This window comes from Balaenoptera acutorostrata, chromosome 1 (assembly GCF_949987535.1).
Source record: "Balaenoptera acutorostrata chromosome 1, mBalAcu1.1, whole genome shotgun sequence".
Classification (NCBI taxonomy): Eukaryota; Metazoa; Chordata; class Mammalia; order Artiodactyla; family Balaenopteridae; genus Balaenoptera; species Balaenoptera acutorostrata.
This window is the reverse complement of record NC_080064.1, coordinates 9,325,301-9,342,836: the sequence shown is the minus strand read 5'-3', so window position 1 is coordinate 9,342,836 and position 17,536 is coordinate 9,325,301. Positions and strand designations below refer to the sequence as shown.

Here is a 17,536-nt window from a genome sequence, read left to right as displayed (position 1 = left end):
AAATGCACAAGAGACGCCCCTGGAACTTAGAGGACCCTCGGGGATGGGGATGGGTGGAAGGGGGGATGGGTGGAGGGACCTGAGTCGACTGAGACCGTTTCTGCCACTGTGGGGTGGCAACTCGAGGCAGGACAACTGGAGACCAAGAAAATCACGTTTCCGGCAAAACAAAATGTGAGCAAAGAGTCGTGGCAGGTGGCAGTGACGGAAGCTGGCTGCAAGGGCTAAACGTCCTCAGGCCCAGCACCAGGTCCATTTGTTCTGGTTGGACATCGGGGAAATCTGCCTGTGGGGCAACTTCCTAAACGCAACACCAACAGGAACAGAATGGCTTCTCCACCGACTGCTGCAGGAAGGAATTGCTGGAAGGACAGGTGGCTTTATAGGAGGAAAGGGCCTGTAAACAAGGCCCAACAGCGTCGATGTGAAGGGGGAACAGGAGAGGGGTAACACTGGTGGTTTTTGCTAAGATCCTCAGGACTAAACTTGTTCTTATATTAAGGTGGTAAGTAGCCCCCTGCGGATGAAGAGTCCTGCTGGGAGAGCTATAGAAAAAGACCTGAGACTATAAACCCCCTCCCCAGCTGTGCAATTTTGACGTATTAGAAAGAGAGAGGGAGTGAAATGAAAACCAAGTATGTACCACTCTAAAGAAAGTGCACGGTGGAGACAAGAGGATGATGGAGATGAAGACATTTTATTCTGACATGTTACAGTTACAGTGAGAACTTCCAAGTTCCAAGAGTTCAAATAAAAATAGAATTTTACAAATTAAAATAAAAAAACAATTTATATACAGTAGAATTAACTAACATTACCGTATAAACAAACAGTGCAAACAGAAAGAAGGAAGCTGCTACTGTTGAAATGACCAAGGTCCACGAGCCGTGGGGCAATACTGCAGGCCTGGGAGGGCGCTGCTGGCCTTGCCGGAGGCTTTCTTGTCCCCCGAGGGCCGTGTCAGTGTGTGATTTTGCATCAGAAATGTCATATGGTCAGCTGGGTCAAGTACGCAAGTGTCCATTCCAGTCTGGAACTGTTAAACAAGGTCACAAGCAAATCGTCCCCCAGAGCACAAAGGTCCCCCAGTCGGGTGGGGACTCTTGGCCCCCTCCCCCATCACCTCGGCTGGGGAAACAGGAAACCATCTCTAGCCAACCCCGGCCCCAGCCCCCGAGGGTTTCTGTTTATCCAGGTGCCACATTCACTGGGAGGTGATCAGGCTGGTAACAGGCGGGATGTTGAAATGCAGATTTCTAACTAACAGAAATCAAAGGAGTGAGGCTTACAGTTATTTTGTTACAAGTGGAGCCGTGCTTGTCTTTGGGCTTGTCTGGAAAGAGCAAGACGCCAGGAGAGGACAGGAAATAACGTGCCTTTCCAGAGGGGCTGGGTTTGGGTCCTCCTTGGCGGCCGTCCAGTCATTTCTGGGGGAGGGAGGCTTTTGCACTCTGCTGTCTATCTCTGGGCTACACTGAGGGGAACAAAATATCTGGTGACTTAAACACAACGTGATGTGCAGGAGGCATAAATTCCAACACCACTCACCCAGGGTGTCCTGGAGGCCAGCAGCCTGTGACCCCACCCTCTGGAGGCGGGAGATCCTCATGCAGGACCTCAGTCCTACCAGTTTCAGGCGAGGGAAGGAGAGGGAAGAGGAAAGCAGGTTCCTGGTATGGGCGGTCATGCCACTCGCCTGACTTGGGCATTGGTTTCCTTCTTAATAAAAGGAAGAAATAATGCGGTCAAGTTCCGAATGCTGCCTTAAAATAGTGGCAGCTGGTTGAACGCAATCACATTTAGAAGGGCTTGCCCTTTTGGTCCTTGTGATTTCCCAAACTACTTACTGGGAGTTTCATCTGTGTTTCATAAGTCAAGTGCACCCAAGGAAGTTGAAAATTTTATAGGTTGAAGTAATCTTGGTCAAAGAAATTAAGAAAATAGGAGGAATGGAGGGGCCAGAGTCATTGGCAATGGTGCTGACGCAGCCCCCCGGCGTAGATGGAGTTGTTCCCTAGAGTGTGTGGAGCACAAGACCTGAGCCAGCAAAGCCGGGCGGACACCCCCCCCCCACCCCCAGGCTTAAAGGCGGCAACAGAAGTCGGGAGGCTGAGGGGAGAGAACGGCGTTGCTGAGGCCTGGCACTGACGTCCTCAGGCAAATTCCATGATTAAAAAAAACAAAAAACAACTAACGTAATGCAAATGAATGCCACCTTGACTCTCAGAGCACATCTGCCACATGGTTGCACGACGGGCTAAGATGTTGCTAAACACGTAGAGAGAGCGCAAGAGGAAAGTAAGCGCAAATGCCTTTGGGTGCCTGTTCAGAGAGGACCAACCAGCCCAGAGGGAAACTAAGTCACTGAAGGAGAGAGGGAGGCTTCCTCCGCTTGATGTTAAACCCCGGGTCACGTGCTGGCAGGGGGCACCTCCCTCTCCCCACTGTGAACCTCTCCTGAAGTTTCCACTGCTGAGCCGCTCGGTAGGCTGGGGATGGCCAGCAGGAAGCCAGTGAGAGGTGCTCGTGAAGGGCAGACACCCTCTTCCTCGAATAAACACCTGCTGTACTGTCACCCTCTGGCTTTTTAAGCTGCATCGTGTACCTGTGAGCGGACCTGGCTCAGGATTCACTCCTTTCCATCTTCTGAATAACTGCACCATTGCCCAGAGGCAAGTGAAGCAGTTTTATCTAGGGGTGCCCTGCTTTTAGGGGTGATGCCAAGATCCTCTGGGCTGGGGTTGCTTCACCAGGGAGATGCAGGTAAAGCTTAAGGAAAGTTTAGTAACTCCATGGAGAAGAAAAGGATCAGGGTGAAAACGTGGCACTCGGAGACCATGGGTAATCTGGAAAATGGAGAGGAAGCCGAAATGCTCAAAACTAGGGCAGATGTAAATCTAACCCTACTGTCAAGAGTTATCGTTCAGGAACTATTAGTGGGATTTGAATGCCTTGTGCTTCTCGGGTTCTAGGGAGATTCACAGCACAGGGGCAAGACCAGAGCACCAGCTCACACCCAGAAGCAGAACTTCCCTCAAAATGAACTGCTGAAGATGTCAACTTAAGAGTCCCAGTGAAGGCGGGCCTCCCTGAAACATGCGTAGTTTTCTCAGGGCCCAATTCCTCAATTTAGTAATTGACTGAATTCTGCAACTGGCATTCCACCCAGTGTTTGCCTCGATCAAGGTCCCTCCCATGATGGTTTAAGGCAACAGCTGGGTTCCCTAGGAAAGGAGCAAAGCGGTGGTGGGGAACCTGCTCCGAGTGCCCCCGCCAGTGGGTGAGGCCTGACTTCCCCTCCGGTCCTGGTGCGAGCGGGGAGGAGGGGCTGGGGCCTGTGCCAGCACTGGACGGGGAGCGCGGGGGGCAGGAAACGGGAAGACACTGGCGGAGAGCTCACACAAGTCCAGACTCTGATGGCTTGACACTACCCCCGGGAGCTCTGACGGCAAAGCGTTCGATGATTGTAGGCTTTCCAAGCGCGCGGGCAACTGGGCATCTTCCGTGCCCGGGAACAGCCCTGGCCAGCCATGGCGGCGGAGCCCGAGCTGCAGCTCCCGGAGCGGACGGGCTGGCACGTGGCGGCGAGGCCGAGCCGGGCCGTCATAGGCTCTGGTAGTGCTGCCGCAGCCGTGCCTGCAGAAACTCGTGTGTCAGGTTGTGCCGTGTGATGACCCCAACGATCTAGGACGAAGCAAAAAAAGACCCAAGTCACCTGCAGAGTGAACCCCACTGGGACGAGAACATGAGGGACAGGAGTGGACAGAGCTTGCCCGGCCCATCTCAATAAACGGCAGGGCCAGAATCAGGTCCTGGAAGGATCCGGACACTCATTTCAAAGGCCACCTAATTTCTAGATGGGAAGGAGATAAAGAGACAACTCGCGATCACAAGCTGGAGGCCAATGGCACAAATTTAGCTCCAAAAGGTTTTAGTTGGGCCAGCTAGAATCTGCATGTGAATGTCTTTTTAAACAGGGCCCACGCTCTCTAGCCTCTCAGCCACCACACCCAGCCTGCTTCGTGTGCGCGTGCAAGACACAGAGCCCAGGGAAGGCTTCTGAGAGGCGGTGACCCCTGCTCCAGGCCAGAAATACCATCTTTCAGAACTACCTGAGTCACTGTGATATTGGGATTTATAATAACACATATTTGGACTTTGTCCTAGTTCCTGGCACAAAGCTCTTAAAACTCTTGGCATTTCCTAAGTGATGAGTAATAAGGGTGTCTTACTATTCATAACAAGCTCCTTTCAACCACCCCAGAGTTTATGTTCATGAAGTAACTTTTAGAAAGCCCTTAAGGATGGAGGCTGGTTTCCCAGGGAACCATGTGTGTGACCAGAAGATTGGAACTTTCATTCCCATCCCCCCCCAGCTGTGGGAGGGGAGGGCTGGAGGTTGAATCGCTCACCAACGGCCAATGATGTAATCAATCATGCCTGTGTCATGAGGCCTCTATTAAAATCCCTGAACTCCAGGGTTTGGAGAGCGTCCAGTCTGGTGAACACGTAAGGTGCTAGGTGTCGCCAGAGAGGACGCAGAGCTCGGCACCCCTTCCCCATCCCACATGCCTTGCCCGGTGTACCTCCTCCATCCGGCCGTTCCGGGGTTACTAAATTACTGTTTACTATAAAAGGATGTAAGTAACTGTCTTCCGGAGTTCTGTGAGCAGGGGGTCATGGGAACCTCCTATTTACAGCCAGTGAGTCAGGAGTGCAGGTGACAACCTGGACCTTCTGTTGAAAACTGAAGTGGGGGAAGGCGGGTGTGATGAACAGTCTTGTGGGGCTGAGCCCTCAACCCGAGGGACCCGACGCCGCCCCCGGCAGACAGCGCCAGGGCCGAGTTGAGTTTAGGACGCCCAGCTGGCACCCGGAGAACCAGAGAACTGCTTTGTGTGGGGAACACCCGGCCTCCGCCGCCAAGCCAGGGACAGACGCACAGCAGAGCCTGAGAGTCCAGAGAACCAGAGTCCTCCCTAAACGGGTAGTTCCCCCAGTCACCGCGGTGACTCACAGCTGCCACTGAGGCGGGTGTCCCACACCATCAACTGCGTTAGAACTGTCAGCGCGGCTGTGTTTCAAGGAACACAATTTGACTCCCTGCCACTAAACCTGCGTCAGGACACGCCGTGCTGCTGGAGGTCCTGCTGTGACCCTCACTCTGGAGAGGAGTCACTTCCTGGAGGACAACGAGGTGACACCCACCGAAAGCCTCAAACAGGTGACCGTTATGGTGAAATTTAACTAGATATTGCACAACAGCGGACAACAGAGTAAGTGACCGGACTGCCACGCAACGGAAAGCTCTTGAGCTGTCAGAGTATCCCGAGTGAACACTTTCTGCTGTGGAAAGTCATTTCCTATAGGTTAATTGAAACATTAAGGTATTAAACAGGATAAGTAGTGTTAACATCTTCACTAAACCTTGACATATAAAACCTCTATGTCTAGACACAGAGGAAAAAAACAAGATATACTTTGAATTAACGTGCCTGCCTCTACAGAGATAAGGGTTTGGCATTTCTTTTTCCTGCCTACCTATATTTTCATAGTTTTCTACAAACACCAATGTTTGTGGAATAAGAAAAACAATGGAGTTCTAAGAAAAAGAAAACAATGGAAAAATCTGTAGCAATAATTACTAGGTATTTTACCTTTCAAAACTCTCCAAGTATTTTGTCTGAAACTCCCTCATTTACTGCTACAAATGCCCATAACAGGTGGGGAACTGACCCCCTCCTCAAGGAGGTGCCGTCAGGTCAAGGGTGAAGAGGAAGGTTTCAGGACAGAGACAAGGCCCTAAGCGCTTCTGGGCCTCAGAAGGGAAGACCAGTGAGACGCTGGCGACATCTGCCGGCCACACAGGAGACGGCGTAGAAGAAACACCCCGGAGGCAAAGGGGAAGGTCCCCGAAGCTACCCCAGCCTCCCCCTCCACCCCTGGGCCCCTCACTCCCGGTGGGGAGCTGCAGAGCAGGTCGGGTCTGAGAAGCCTCCCTGCGGGATTCTGCTGCTCCTTCCTGGGTGAGAGGCCCCGCCGCCCTGGCAGTGCTGCCCTTAGAGGGTCCCTTCCAGAAGGTGCGGCCGCAGGCACACGCGCCCTCACGCTCACCTCTCCCACCGCGTTCACCACGGGCAAGTGCCGCAGGCCCATCGTTCTGAACAGGTTGAAAACTTGGGAGACGTGGGTGTTGGGGGAAACAGTGAAGGGCGCGGGGTTCATGTACGGGGTGACGTCCTGCAGAGGAGACAACACAGGGGACCTGTGGCCTGTCCTGCCCGCCCAGGATCAGATGCCAACCGTGCAGACGAGCAGCGGTCCACGTAGGACAGGCCCTCGGCCTCCGTGCCTGGCCCCGTCCCCAAGGGAAGCCCTTCTCACCACGATCATGCGCGGGTTCAGCAGGGTCAGGTCCAGGTCGTGGATGTCAGGGTACCGCGGGTAATCCTCGGCCATCTCAGCGTAGGAGAGGCGCGGCTGGCTGGCGCTCTGCAATCCCAACCAAGACAGTCCTCACACCGAACGCGGCAACTGGCAGGGTCACCTTTAGAGACCCCCCCCTCTGCGTCTGAGAGCGGGGCGGGGCAGAGCAGGGGCCAGGACAGGTGCTCCACAGCCAGTTCTCTGCCAATTCCTAGCTGTATCTCCCTGGGCCAGTCTCCTAATTTCTCTGAACTTCATCTGTAAAACAGACCTGAGCTATTCTAGAGTTTCAACGAGAAAGGTGCTAACTAATAGTAGCTGTGTGGGGTGACTTGTGTCACCCCAAAACATACGTCAGAGTCCTAACGCCTGGTACCTGTGAACGTGGCCTCATCGGAAACAAGGCCTTTGTGGATGGAATCAAGTTAAGATGAGGTCATACTGGATTAGGGTGGGCCCTAAACCCAATGACTGCTGTCCTTATAAGAGAGGAGAGAACACACAGGGAGAGAGTGGGTGACGAGGAGGCAGACGTGAGGGAGGAGCCTCCAGTCGAGGCAGGCCGGGGACTGCTGGCGCCCGCCACAAACGAGGAAGGCGCCTCCGGAGGAAGCACGGCTCTGCCGACACCGGCACCTCGTCCTGTGGCCTGAGAGCTCGCAAAGAATACCCTGCTGTTGTTTCAAGTCACCCAGTTTGCGGCGACTGGAAATGGCGGCCACAGGAGACTCACACGGGAGCTTTGTTACTCCTCCTGCGTTCTGAGTCTTCTGGACTTTCCCTCAGCTCTCACTGCTGCTGACCGTCACTGGGCAGCGGGGCCGCCACTACCAGCTCTTGAGCGGGGCACAGGAAGCACGGGTGCTGGTCACTGCTCCGCCCCGCTCTCCTCCCCTCTGCACACAGCCCGCCCCATCCACCGCTGACTCGGGCCAGCTCTGGCGGCTCCTGTGTGCAGGCAAGGCCCTGTGCAGTCTGGCCCACTTCATGTCTCCAAATTCCCTGTCCCCTGTGCTCCGCACGTGACCTTTCCCCCATTCCAGCAGGGCTAGGCCTCCCCACAGGCCACACCCCCAAGCCTGAGCCTCTCCACCCATGGCCTTTTCTGTCCCGCCCATGCGAGCTGCTCTTCTGCAGGCCAGTGAGACCACGAGTGACCTCAGCTGGCTGCCCACAGGCAAGACACAAAGCAGGAGAGTCAGTTTGGAAACCAGTCCTCTGGGTGACTTTTTCAGGCTCCATGTGAAGGGGTGAAGTGTGTCCCAGGTCGCTATAGGGACCACTTTGAACACAGCCCACCCGTGCCTGCTATCTCGACAAAAACCAAAGAGAAAAAAGGAAAAAAACTACAGGGGAATGGATGAGAAGAAGGGTATTTCTCTGGATGAACATGTAACAAAGTTCATTCATGGCAGAGATTAAAGGCGGAAACTATATTAAGAGCCCACCGGCCAGAAGGACACTTAGCAATGGGTGAGGAGACTACGCGAAGAGGCCCTGGAGGGCGACTCACAGCCCTGCTCGGTCTCAGCGCAGGGACCCTGCCTGCAGCGGGGGCCACGGGGCCACACACACCGCTGGACGGCAGGTGCAGGGAATGTGCTCCTGCCACCCTCGTGCCTCCCAGAATCCTGGTGGGGACAAGATAGGCGACTCACCGACTGGCTTTCAGAATAACAAACTCCTCGGACGAGCAGGGTGACGAGCTGTGAGCGCAGGATCAGGCCGTGGAAGGTCAGTGGGCGGAAGCGCTCCTCCATGGTCCAGTCTTCGCTCGGGGACTGGTCAGGGTATAGGTTGGGGTAGGGAGTGTATCTGTTACACAAAAACCAGACGCTGCCTAGGACACCCTCAGCAGGACCACTTCCCGTCCACGTCCCCGAGCCCCTCCCCCAGTTCCCCCGGACAGCCCCGGCGGGCGGGGGGCTGACGGCCCCGCAGGCGGCCACGCTCCCTCACCTCCGCTCGAGCATCTGCTGCAGGAGGTCCTCCTTCTCGCCCGGGTCCTCGGAGGTCACGTGCTCGTCGCACACGTTCCGCAGCTCGCTGGATGGGTAGGACTTCATGGACTGGCTCCGTCTGCGCTGCTCACCGGCGCGGGTGAGGATGCTGCACTTCTGCGGGCGGGAGGGGCGGCGGCGACGGCCAGCTAGCGCGGGCGCACCGGCACCCACGCGGGTGAGGGTGTGGGGGACAGTGCGGGTCAAAAGCACAGGCCTCCACCGCAACTGCAAGAAACCTTCACAGCGGCTCAGGGGCTTGTGATTCAAAGGAGCCTCTCGGAGCCCAAGGTTTTTGCCAGCCCAACCCCCCTACTCCTTTAATTTGGGGACAGCATCTCAATGCTCCTACGTCATGTCTTGGCAGTCCTGTCAACGGACGTGCCCCCCAGCCTCCAAAGCCAAGGGTGGGCACGTGACCCAAGCAAGGCAGCGGGACTCTCCCTCAGCGCAGGTGCCTCCCGGTACCTGCAGAGGGGCCCCCAGCCACCTGCTCGCCCAGAGCGCACGGCTCCTGGTCTTCAGCTTTCCTGTCCGCCCTGCAGTTTCCAATGGACTTTTTTCTTTCTTAAGTAGGTCAAAGTCCATTGTTGGCAACTCAGAACCCTCCCGGATACAACCTGCACTGAATACTCAAGACTGCTGGGTAAAACAACAATCTATCCACGTGCTTGCTGGAGTGGGAATGAACACACGTCCTGACGGCCTAACGCAGTCCTTACTCACTGGGTAGTCTGTACTCGCCGTCCAGTCCACACTCTCTGTCGCGTGCAATGAAGAGCGCCGACTTTCACACGAGCCAACCAGGGCCACCCCGTCTCCGGGGTGTGACAAGCACGGGATCACCGCGAGCAGCAGGGAACCGCTTGCCCGTCGCCCACCTCTCCTCTGGGGCCGTTTCCTTTACCTTGTATTTGATGTTGTTGCTGATGAGCTGATTGCCCTTCATGAACTCCTTCTCGTTGCCCCGGTTCTCCGTGACCACGGGGAAGGCGTGGTGGACGGTGGTGCGCAGGATGCTGACCAGAGACTGGATGCGGGTGTGCGGGTACACGTAGGTCAGGTTGGGCTCCATGATGTCGCTGGCTCGCAGTCTGGGGGAGGGAGGGAAGCGGTCCAGCCTCACGACAGAGTCCACGGCACCGGGAGCGAGCCGTGACGGAGCTGCGCTGCCTCTCCTGCACCGCCTGGACCACCTGGGCCCCTTTTCTGAACCATCTCTAGCAGTTCCTGGAACAAACCCGCTCCTTGGTACTTCCATCCCCTTCGCTCATGCTGTTCCCCATGCCTGGAATGCCCTTCCTTGCTCTGTCAGACACGTGGGCCAAGACCCTCAGCTCAATATGAATGTCCCCCCTCCACAAACCTCATCCACTTGCTCAGGGGTTTGGCCATCGCTCCTCAGCACCCCATGGCACATGCCAGTATCACCACTGAAGTGCTAATTATACTGGAATTAAAATAAAAATGTTTGGGCATCCCTTTAGACCAGGGATGGCAACTGTCACCCACAGGTCCAATCTGGTCACGCTCGCTCGTTTACATGTTGTCTGTGGCTGCTTCTACACTAAAACGGCAGGACAGAGAGCACATGGCCTGCAAAGCTGAAAATATTTACTGTCTGGCCCTTTCCAGAAGTTGGCTGACCCCTACGTTAGACTTTAAGCGCCTTGCACGATCCCAGACATGGGAGGCCTGAACTATCTGTCGGCTGATGGATAAGCTGGTGATTATGCCCAGAGGAATCGCTGCTGATAGGACGACACCTCGCTGGGCACACGCGAGGCAGCTAGTTCTCACTCACAGGGCTTGGACCCTGAATTTAAACATTCAATCATAACACTTCCTATTTAACGAGAATGCCACAGCGGCCGAACCATCCACGAAGCGGCCCTGCCCACCCCAGTCCCCAGCTGCACGGGGCCGCTCCACTGTCCCGAACACACTTGGGCACAGACGTGCTTGCTGTTGGAAGGACCTTGCTGTTGTTACTTACCTTCTTCCAACCCAAGAATCTGAATTACCGTTTCCTACCTAATACAAACATTCCTGGGCCCTAGAGTTTGTAAATTCTGGAACTAGGACATGAAGAGAAATCCTGGCCTTACTTGTCCATTTCCACCTTTGTCTCCCATTCTAGAAGCGGCACGCCTCGCAGGCCCACGTGTATGTCATAAATGCCCTTATTGAAAAAGTCCCCTGTCCATTTGGCCACCTGAAACACAAAGCAAAGACTTGAAAAGAGGCTGCTGTGGGGGAACTTGACCCTGAACCTGAAGGAGGCCTAGAAGGGGGGTGTGCTCACCATCAGGGTGATCATAATGGGGAGGCCATAACTGATCTCGTTGGTAGACTCAATCAGGATGACCGTGAGACTGATGGTCATACGGACGATCCCACCCAAGAAAGCCGCAGCACCAATCAGGGCAAAGGTTCCCGAATAGATATGGCCCAATCCAATGTAGCTGGTGAAGAAAGAAACCAAGAACGTGCCTTAGAATCATATCGGGGGTGCGGGAGGGAGCTATGATTTGCACACCTGTGCATACGTACTCAAGTACACATTCAGGTGCATGCACGCGCGCGCACACACACACACACACACACAGTACCTTTTGAGAACGTTGGCAACTAAACGTCCAAAAGCAGCTCCACATAGCAGGGAAGGCACAAAAAGGCCACTTGGAACAGAAATGCCGTAAGTCCAACATGCAAGCATGAAATAGAGGACGAAGAACAACGCCAAAGTGATGGGGCTAAAAGCACCTGCAAAGCCAGAACAGACCGACCTGAGTCCCACTAAGATGCCTGCCAAGGCCCATAAGACTGCGTTGGCTCCCACCAGGTCCTTCTGCGCCCTGACCGGTTCACCTCCAGCACCGGAGGCAGACACCCCAATCTTGTCTGGGTTGGCATTACCAATGAAAAGCCCGGTTCTCGCTCAGAATGAAGGGCAAGCCTGGCTGTGTCTGACAGAGGAGTAACCATTTGTTTCCTGCCCCAAACCCCACCCTCCCAGATACTCACTATCCTGGTGGAAAAGCTGAAGGATGCCAGACTCCTGCGGGTTGAAAAAGAGTGTGGCCATGTCATTGTAGGTCTCATTGGGACAAAAAAAGGTCTTGATGCTGGAATTCACTTCTTCTGACGTGACCTAAGAAGCAGGAATCAAAAAGTCAAATAAGGACCCCTGAGTAGGGCATTTGAGACTTCAAGTGGGATGTCTCCAGCGAGGTCGAAAAGTCTGGTTTGCAAGCTTTACCCATAAATTAAACAGGCAGCAGAAAAAAGATCGATCCCCAAGAGCAGCCAACCGTGATACGGTATATTCCTTGCGTTCTGAGAAAGAAAGAGTCAGGAGGAGGGCCCTGTTCATGCACATTCGTAACAAAAATGTAACTACACTTCGCGTTCACCATGGTCTGGCTCTGCCTCCTCTCCCAGGGCTAATTTTGTCAGTGGTACTGCGGGAAGTCTGGCCCCAGAGCACCATGGATGGTGGAGGACGTGGCAAGGGACCGACAAGTGGCCGGGAGGGGACAGGCGTCTGCGGAGGAGAGTCCAGGGCATGGCCTGACCTAACGCCCCAACTTTGTCCCAAATGGAAAAAGCCTCCACCCGAGTTTGCTGCAGAAGAAAACCCACGTACACGAGGCCCGATGCAGACGCCGTGCTCCCAGCTGCCTCACCCACCTGGCTGAACAAAATCCAAGCTGGGAGAAGAGATTATTTCTCCACATCCCAGCCCTCTCATTCTCTTCATCGTTTTGTGTGAGCAGATGAGATCCGGGCACTGCTGGACTCATTATAGGGCGAGGGTATCTGTTTTCTGGTTGGCAATGTACAAGTAGCACAGGGGGCAGACCTCACATCTATCACTGGGCAAACAATTAGAGAGTGTTTCTTGCAAAGTTAACTAAGCAGACAGACTTTTCCTGGATTCCATTCTATCGGTATTAATGACACTGTAAAGATGCCCTTATGTGGACCCTGTAACAATACTAGGTGATGGGTTTGTATAACCCTACCAGGTGGACCTGGCTGGGCAACACGGCCGGATGAAGGCTGCTGTAGGAGACAGGAGAGCGCCCCCTATTGGCAGAAGCTGGCAGGGAGGAGCTGGCAAAGGAGACGCGTGTGCAGAACAGTGAAGGGGGGACAAGCTGAGGCGACAGCTTAATCACCAGCACATGCAGTTTCCCAAACTATGTCTAGAGGAACCTAGTCCCGAAGGTGCTCTGGAAAGAGTCCTGTGGTCAAACGCATACAGAAGTATCACAGCACTTGCTAGAAATCGGTGTATCTGTGAAAAGCAGAGAACAGGCTCCACGGTCAGGCGGATTTGACTCTCACGCTGCCACCCTCTGGTGACCTTGGGAAAGGCCTTTCATTTTGTGAAGCTTCCGTTTCCTCATCTATGAAATGGGAATAATACCCACCTCATGCTATATATTACTAGCTGGGTAATCTCAGGCAAGACCTCAGTTTGCCTCAGTTTTCTCATCTGTAAGATGGGAACAATACCAGCCAACGTGGCAGTGGTAAGGACTAAGTGAGGTCACGTAGGTACAGTGCTTACTTAGTAGAACACCTGGCACACAACAAACACTCCAAACATTCCTAACACTTACTGGAACTTTAAAGGCCCTGAGAAGTCCTGTATTAAAGAAACCTACTCAGCTCTGGTTAACCCATCTGACCACAGAATCCTTTTCCATTTGTTTGCTCTTGAATCACGTGTATCAATGTTCCTTAGAACACACATTGGAAAATATTGGTCTGGTAACGAGGCGGCCTTGGGGAATAGCCAGTAACAGGGATCAACAAACTTTTCCTGTGAAGAGCCAGACAGTTAATATTTTAGGCTGTGCAGGTCACAGTCTCTGTCACATGTTCTTCTGTTTTGTTTTTGTTTTTTTTCCCCCAATGCTTTAAAAATGTAAAAACCATTCTTCGCTTGGGGGCTACACAAAAACAAGCAGTTGCCAAGGGCCAGATTTGGCCCATGGACCGCAGTTTGCTGACCTCTGACCTAGTACATTCTAGCCGTTCACTGACTGTTCCTGGGGACACGGAAAAGGCAGCCACTCAAGACAAAAGCCCAAAGGGGCTCAGAGGGACTCGAGTGGCTCCCCGGGGGCAACAAGACACGTACTTAGAAAACCTCCAGCCTCCACCCTAGAGGCCAGCACTCAGACCCACCGGACTGGACCGAAAAACACAGGGTGCAGTAAGCTCTAATGCCTACCTCACTCAACTGGCTCTTTCGGGCAAAGGTGCTAGAAAACATCACATACTCCTAGGAAAGGAAAAGGAGAAATGCAAAGAGGAGGTATGCCAGTAAATGACCTAAACCCAGAAAAACTAGAAGATGCAGGAAGAGCCAGGACCACTGTGTGCCCTGAGGCAGGCATTCCTTTCTCCCATCTGAGGGGTGCCTCTCACATCCCGAGGGTGAGGCTGGCGGGCACCTTTCAGGGGTGGGGGGTAGAAGAGTAAACAGGCTCGGAGGAGAAGCAGACAGTCAGCATCCTGAACGTCTGTTTCCAATTAGTTTTGTTCAACAAAGAGAGAGAGGGAGGGAAGGAAGAAGGGAGGGGGACGGGGGGGGGGGGAGAGGGAGGGAGAGGAGTCCCCTCTATGAGAGCCAGGACTGTCCACAAAAGTGAGAAAGAGAAAGTTTGGTGCACATCCTCTCTTAGGTAAAAAGACTGCTACAACGCCCGCCCCACCCCGGGCAATCTGAATCAGGTGTGGAACAATGAACCCAACACATCTATTAGCTCTAAACCGAGGCAAGCCGTACATTTCTGGATTCTTCTGCTTCGCGGGTGTAGGACAAAGGTAGCAGGTGCACCAGGGTTACCTGGAGTGGGAAGGAGTCATTGCCGACTTGACTTGCGGAAGACATCTGTCGGCATTCTCCTAACACCATGGAGGCCACAAACACCACCACGGTGGTCACCACAGATACCAAGAGGCTCTCCAAGACTCTAGGAGGCAAAGCGCAGCTGTTAACTGTGGATAAAAAGTCACCTGGTCCTGGGAACTCAGAAACTGCCTACCCACAACCCTCCTTTCCCCCAAGAGCACGCACAGCAGCCCCTGCTCAGTTAGCGCACGTGCAGAATTTATCAGGGGCTTGCTGCATTCCGGCAATTTGCATGTAAAAAGCGGGCAGCCAGTAACGTGGGCTGCTGCGGTCATACCATCTCTCTCCGAGGGATGAAAGGCCTTCCACTTTAAGTCCGGAGGCGAGAGTCTCGTGAGAGTGCGCCCCTCGGCGGGGCCAATACTGACTCTGTCATGTGTCCTGGTGGCCAAGTCCAGAGAGGCTGGGAGTGAGCCAGCGGCTCTGATATAAATTAAGCTCAGCCTCAGTCTCTTGGCCCATCTGACAAACAGATTTCCATTCTCAGTCTTAGACATGCCATGAAAGCTGGTGTGGCAAGTGGGGTCCATTCCCCGGGAGAGATGGCCCGGTCCACACGGGGCCTGGGGGACCACGGCAGGAGGGGAGGTGACTGCGTGGGTACCTGACGAGCTTAGGTTTCGGGTGCACGTTTCGCATACGGTACTTTGCAAGCCTCTTGTTCAGACAGTTGAATGTGGCTCCCAGGAGGCCCCCAACGACCCCCATCACGACGAAGAAACCCAAGTCCATAGCTGTCCAGAGATGACATTTTTTATCAGAGTCAGAGCACTGAGAGAAGGGGCAAGGGAGGGAGAGAGAAAAACCAGAGTGCCCATGAGAACAGGAAGGGACAGGAGCAGAAAAAGACAGAGACGAGAAGCGATCCTGCCTTCTCCCTACGAGAGCCAAAGCAGTGCTGGAATCCTGCCCACACTGAGCACAGGGCATGCGGAGATGACAGGGGCCGAGACGCACCTACCCTTCTGACAGCTTCTCTCTGGTACTTACGAGCAATTTTCACGGGTCAAGAAAGAAATTTTGGGGGCAAGGACAAAACGTACCTTAAACTCGCCAAAGTTCAGCAATCCAGGGAGCTGGAAGGAACCCCAACTTCCAAACTGAATCCCAGAACGGAAGAAGTTGAGGGTGAAGGTGGCAGACATGGAGCAAAAGAGCTAGGGGACAGGTGAAAAAACAAGAACGCTCAATAGCGACAGGTCCTGCTTCCTCCCAGACATGTCCCCATAAGCCTTCTGCTCTGCAAGAGACCTGCCAACTCCAGGTCTGGACACAGGGCTCTGGTAACCACGGCAGTAGATACACCACAAGTGTGAAAAGTTGGAAATCAGGCTATTAGGAGTTTTCACTCAGCCTTTTGTGAAGGACTATTTATTTACAGCCTATTATGCACCAGACCCTCTGCCAAAAAAGGAACAGTAAACACCAGAGGAAGAACGTGCTCCCCTGAGGGAGGAGATGGGGGTTCACATCAGGACCACAGCCGGTCTCACCTACTGGGTCGGATGGTTCCTCAGGAGAGAATAACAGCAGCTTGACTAAGGATGGGAAGGGTGTTAATATGGGAAGTACAGAAAAGTCCACAGTTTGGAGGTTATGGGTGTCTAGAGCAAAGGAGGTTCCAGTAACGTCAACTCTCCTGGTCTCATCAGAAGCACAGGTTAACTAAAACTATCGATTAAATCGAGCCTTTTATCACCATGAAACATCCCTCATTCACTTCGGTAATTCCCCTTGTCTCAAAGTCTCCTTTAACATTAAGAAACTACTACACCAGCCTTATTTTGGTTAGTGTTTGCATGGTATACCTTTTCTGCTCCCGTTATTTCCAGATATTTGTAACTCTATTTAAAGTATGACTCTGGTAAACAGTAAAAGAGGAAAACAAAAAAACTACTGGTAAATGTAAGGAGTAAGAGATGTCCAGTTTAAACTTGGGGGGTGTGGTTAAGTTCAGGGGAAGGTCTTCCTCACCACTTTCCACGTGAGCCCTTGGTTCCAGAAGGACGAGCCCTCCTCCAGACTGAACAAGGTACCCCCAATGGGGGCCCCGAAAGCTGCAGCGACTCCGGCGGCCGCCCCTGCTGATACAAAATCCCGCTTGTCTCTGAGGAGAGAAGAGAGAGACGGTTTATCTGAGAAACAGCCCTCAGGCTGCAAAAGGCAATTTTTCACTTCCTTATGCACTGGCATTTTAACATCTCGAGACCCACGAACAGTCAGGGCTCATGAAGGGCAGGTCTCTGGGGAGGCAACTCGGCAGCCATCGCAGTTCACCTACGAGCCAAAAGCTCTCCCCAGGAGGAGCTCCGCCAGCTGGGGCGGCTCCCTGATGTCAGTCGACTCTGAACATGGATTCTCAGGAGGCAGCCTGGAGGGTTCTGGTGTCACCGCTGAGCCACTGGCTCATCAGACCTTCCTTCCAGAAAGCCCAGCACCAGAGAAAACGTACCAAGTGTGGCTGTGAGCAGAGGGGGCAGGTGACTGAGCGGCAGGAACGCCGAGGCGAGAAGGCGACCGCAGCCCGGACCCTGGGCCCCTGACCACAAGGGCCTGGCCAGGTGTGCAGGTCAGTAACACACGCAAACCCCACGGGCTGAAGAGTGCCCGGAAGAAGCCTTCCAACCCCAAGACACGGCTGACCAAGCAAATAAACTCCATTCTTGGTGATATGCCTGTGGACTTCCCTGGTCGTATGTTTGATCTTGGACCACATTCTTCGTTGTCTGAGATGCTTCTAGGCCCTACGTTATGACAAAATAGAAGCCATGATGCCTGCTTGGCCCTTGTGCTCCTCATCTTCAGAAGAATAATTCAAAGCCCACCTCCTTCTGGATGGTTGGGTTTTGCACGCAGCCCGCCCAGCAGGGGAGGCTGTGAGCCGGACTAGAGCAAGTGTAGGGTCTCAGTGGCAGTAAATGAACGGCTTGTTTTTTCCAAAAAAACCCCCAATTTCCAACCTTTCCATACCTGTCACTTCGAAAATAGGGGAAGTTAAACTGGATCTTCCGTAAAGAGATGCTCTGAAACTAAAACAAGAGAAAACAAAGTCAGAGAGGGGCCCGAAGCTGCAGGAATCCACAGCGCCGGGGGGTCCCTGTAGCCTGAGCGCACCTGCACAGGGACCGTGAGAAGGAGAGTCCAGGGCAGCAGATGGGAAAAGAGAGGTGACTTTGGG

The 17,536-nt window shown here is 53.8% G+C and overlaps 1 protein-coding gene across 9 annotated transcripts in view; it reads right to left on the bottom strand.

Annotated features, from left to right (window-relative positions):
- Positions 1-678: 678 nt before the first annotated feature.
- Positions 679-17,536, bottom strand: part of CLCN6 (chloride voltage-gated channel 6) — a 29,381-nt gene continuing 12,523 nt past the window's right edge. For 4 of the 9 annotated variants that reach the window (XM_007169965.2, XM_007169963.2, XM_057535685.1 and 1 more), the window contains 15 exons: positions 17,329-17,387; positions 16,333-16,465; positions 15,402-15,515; positions 14,963-15,129; positions 14,293-14,419; positions 11,454-11,580; positions 11,039-11,192; positions 10,732-10,891; positions 10,535-10,641; positions 9,334-9,520; positions 8,386-8,543; positions 8,085-8,241; positions 6,385-6,492; positions 6,115-6,240; positions 679-3,684 (listed from right to left, as the gene is read on the bottom strand). In XM_007169965.2, the coding sequence (XP_007170027.2) occupies positions 3,604-3,684; positions 6,115-6,240; positions 6,385-6,492; positions 8,085-8,241; positions 8,386-8,543; positions 9,334-9,520; positions 10,535-10,641; positions 10,732-10,891; positions 11,039-11,192; positions 11,454-11,580; positions 14,293-14,419; positions 14,963-15,129; positions 15,402-15,515; positions 16,333-16,465; positions 17,329-17,387 (1,965 nt within the window). In that variant the 3' untranslated portion in view covers positions 679-3,603. Of the gene's footprint in view, positions 3,685-6,114; positions 6,241-6,384; positions 6,548-8,084; positions 8,242-8,385; positions 8,544-9,333; positions 9,521-10,534; positions 10,642-10,731; positions 10,892-11,038; positions 11,193-11,453; positions 11,581-14,292; positions 14,420-14,962; positions 15,130-15,401; positions 15,516-16,332; positions 16,466-17,328; positions 17,388-17,536 lie in introns of those variants that run through there. The other 5 variants (XR_009006268.1, XR_009006270.1, XM_057535695.1 and 2 more) reach the window with 5 other exon arrangements.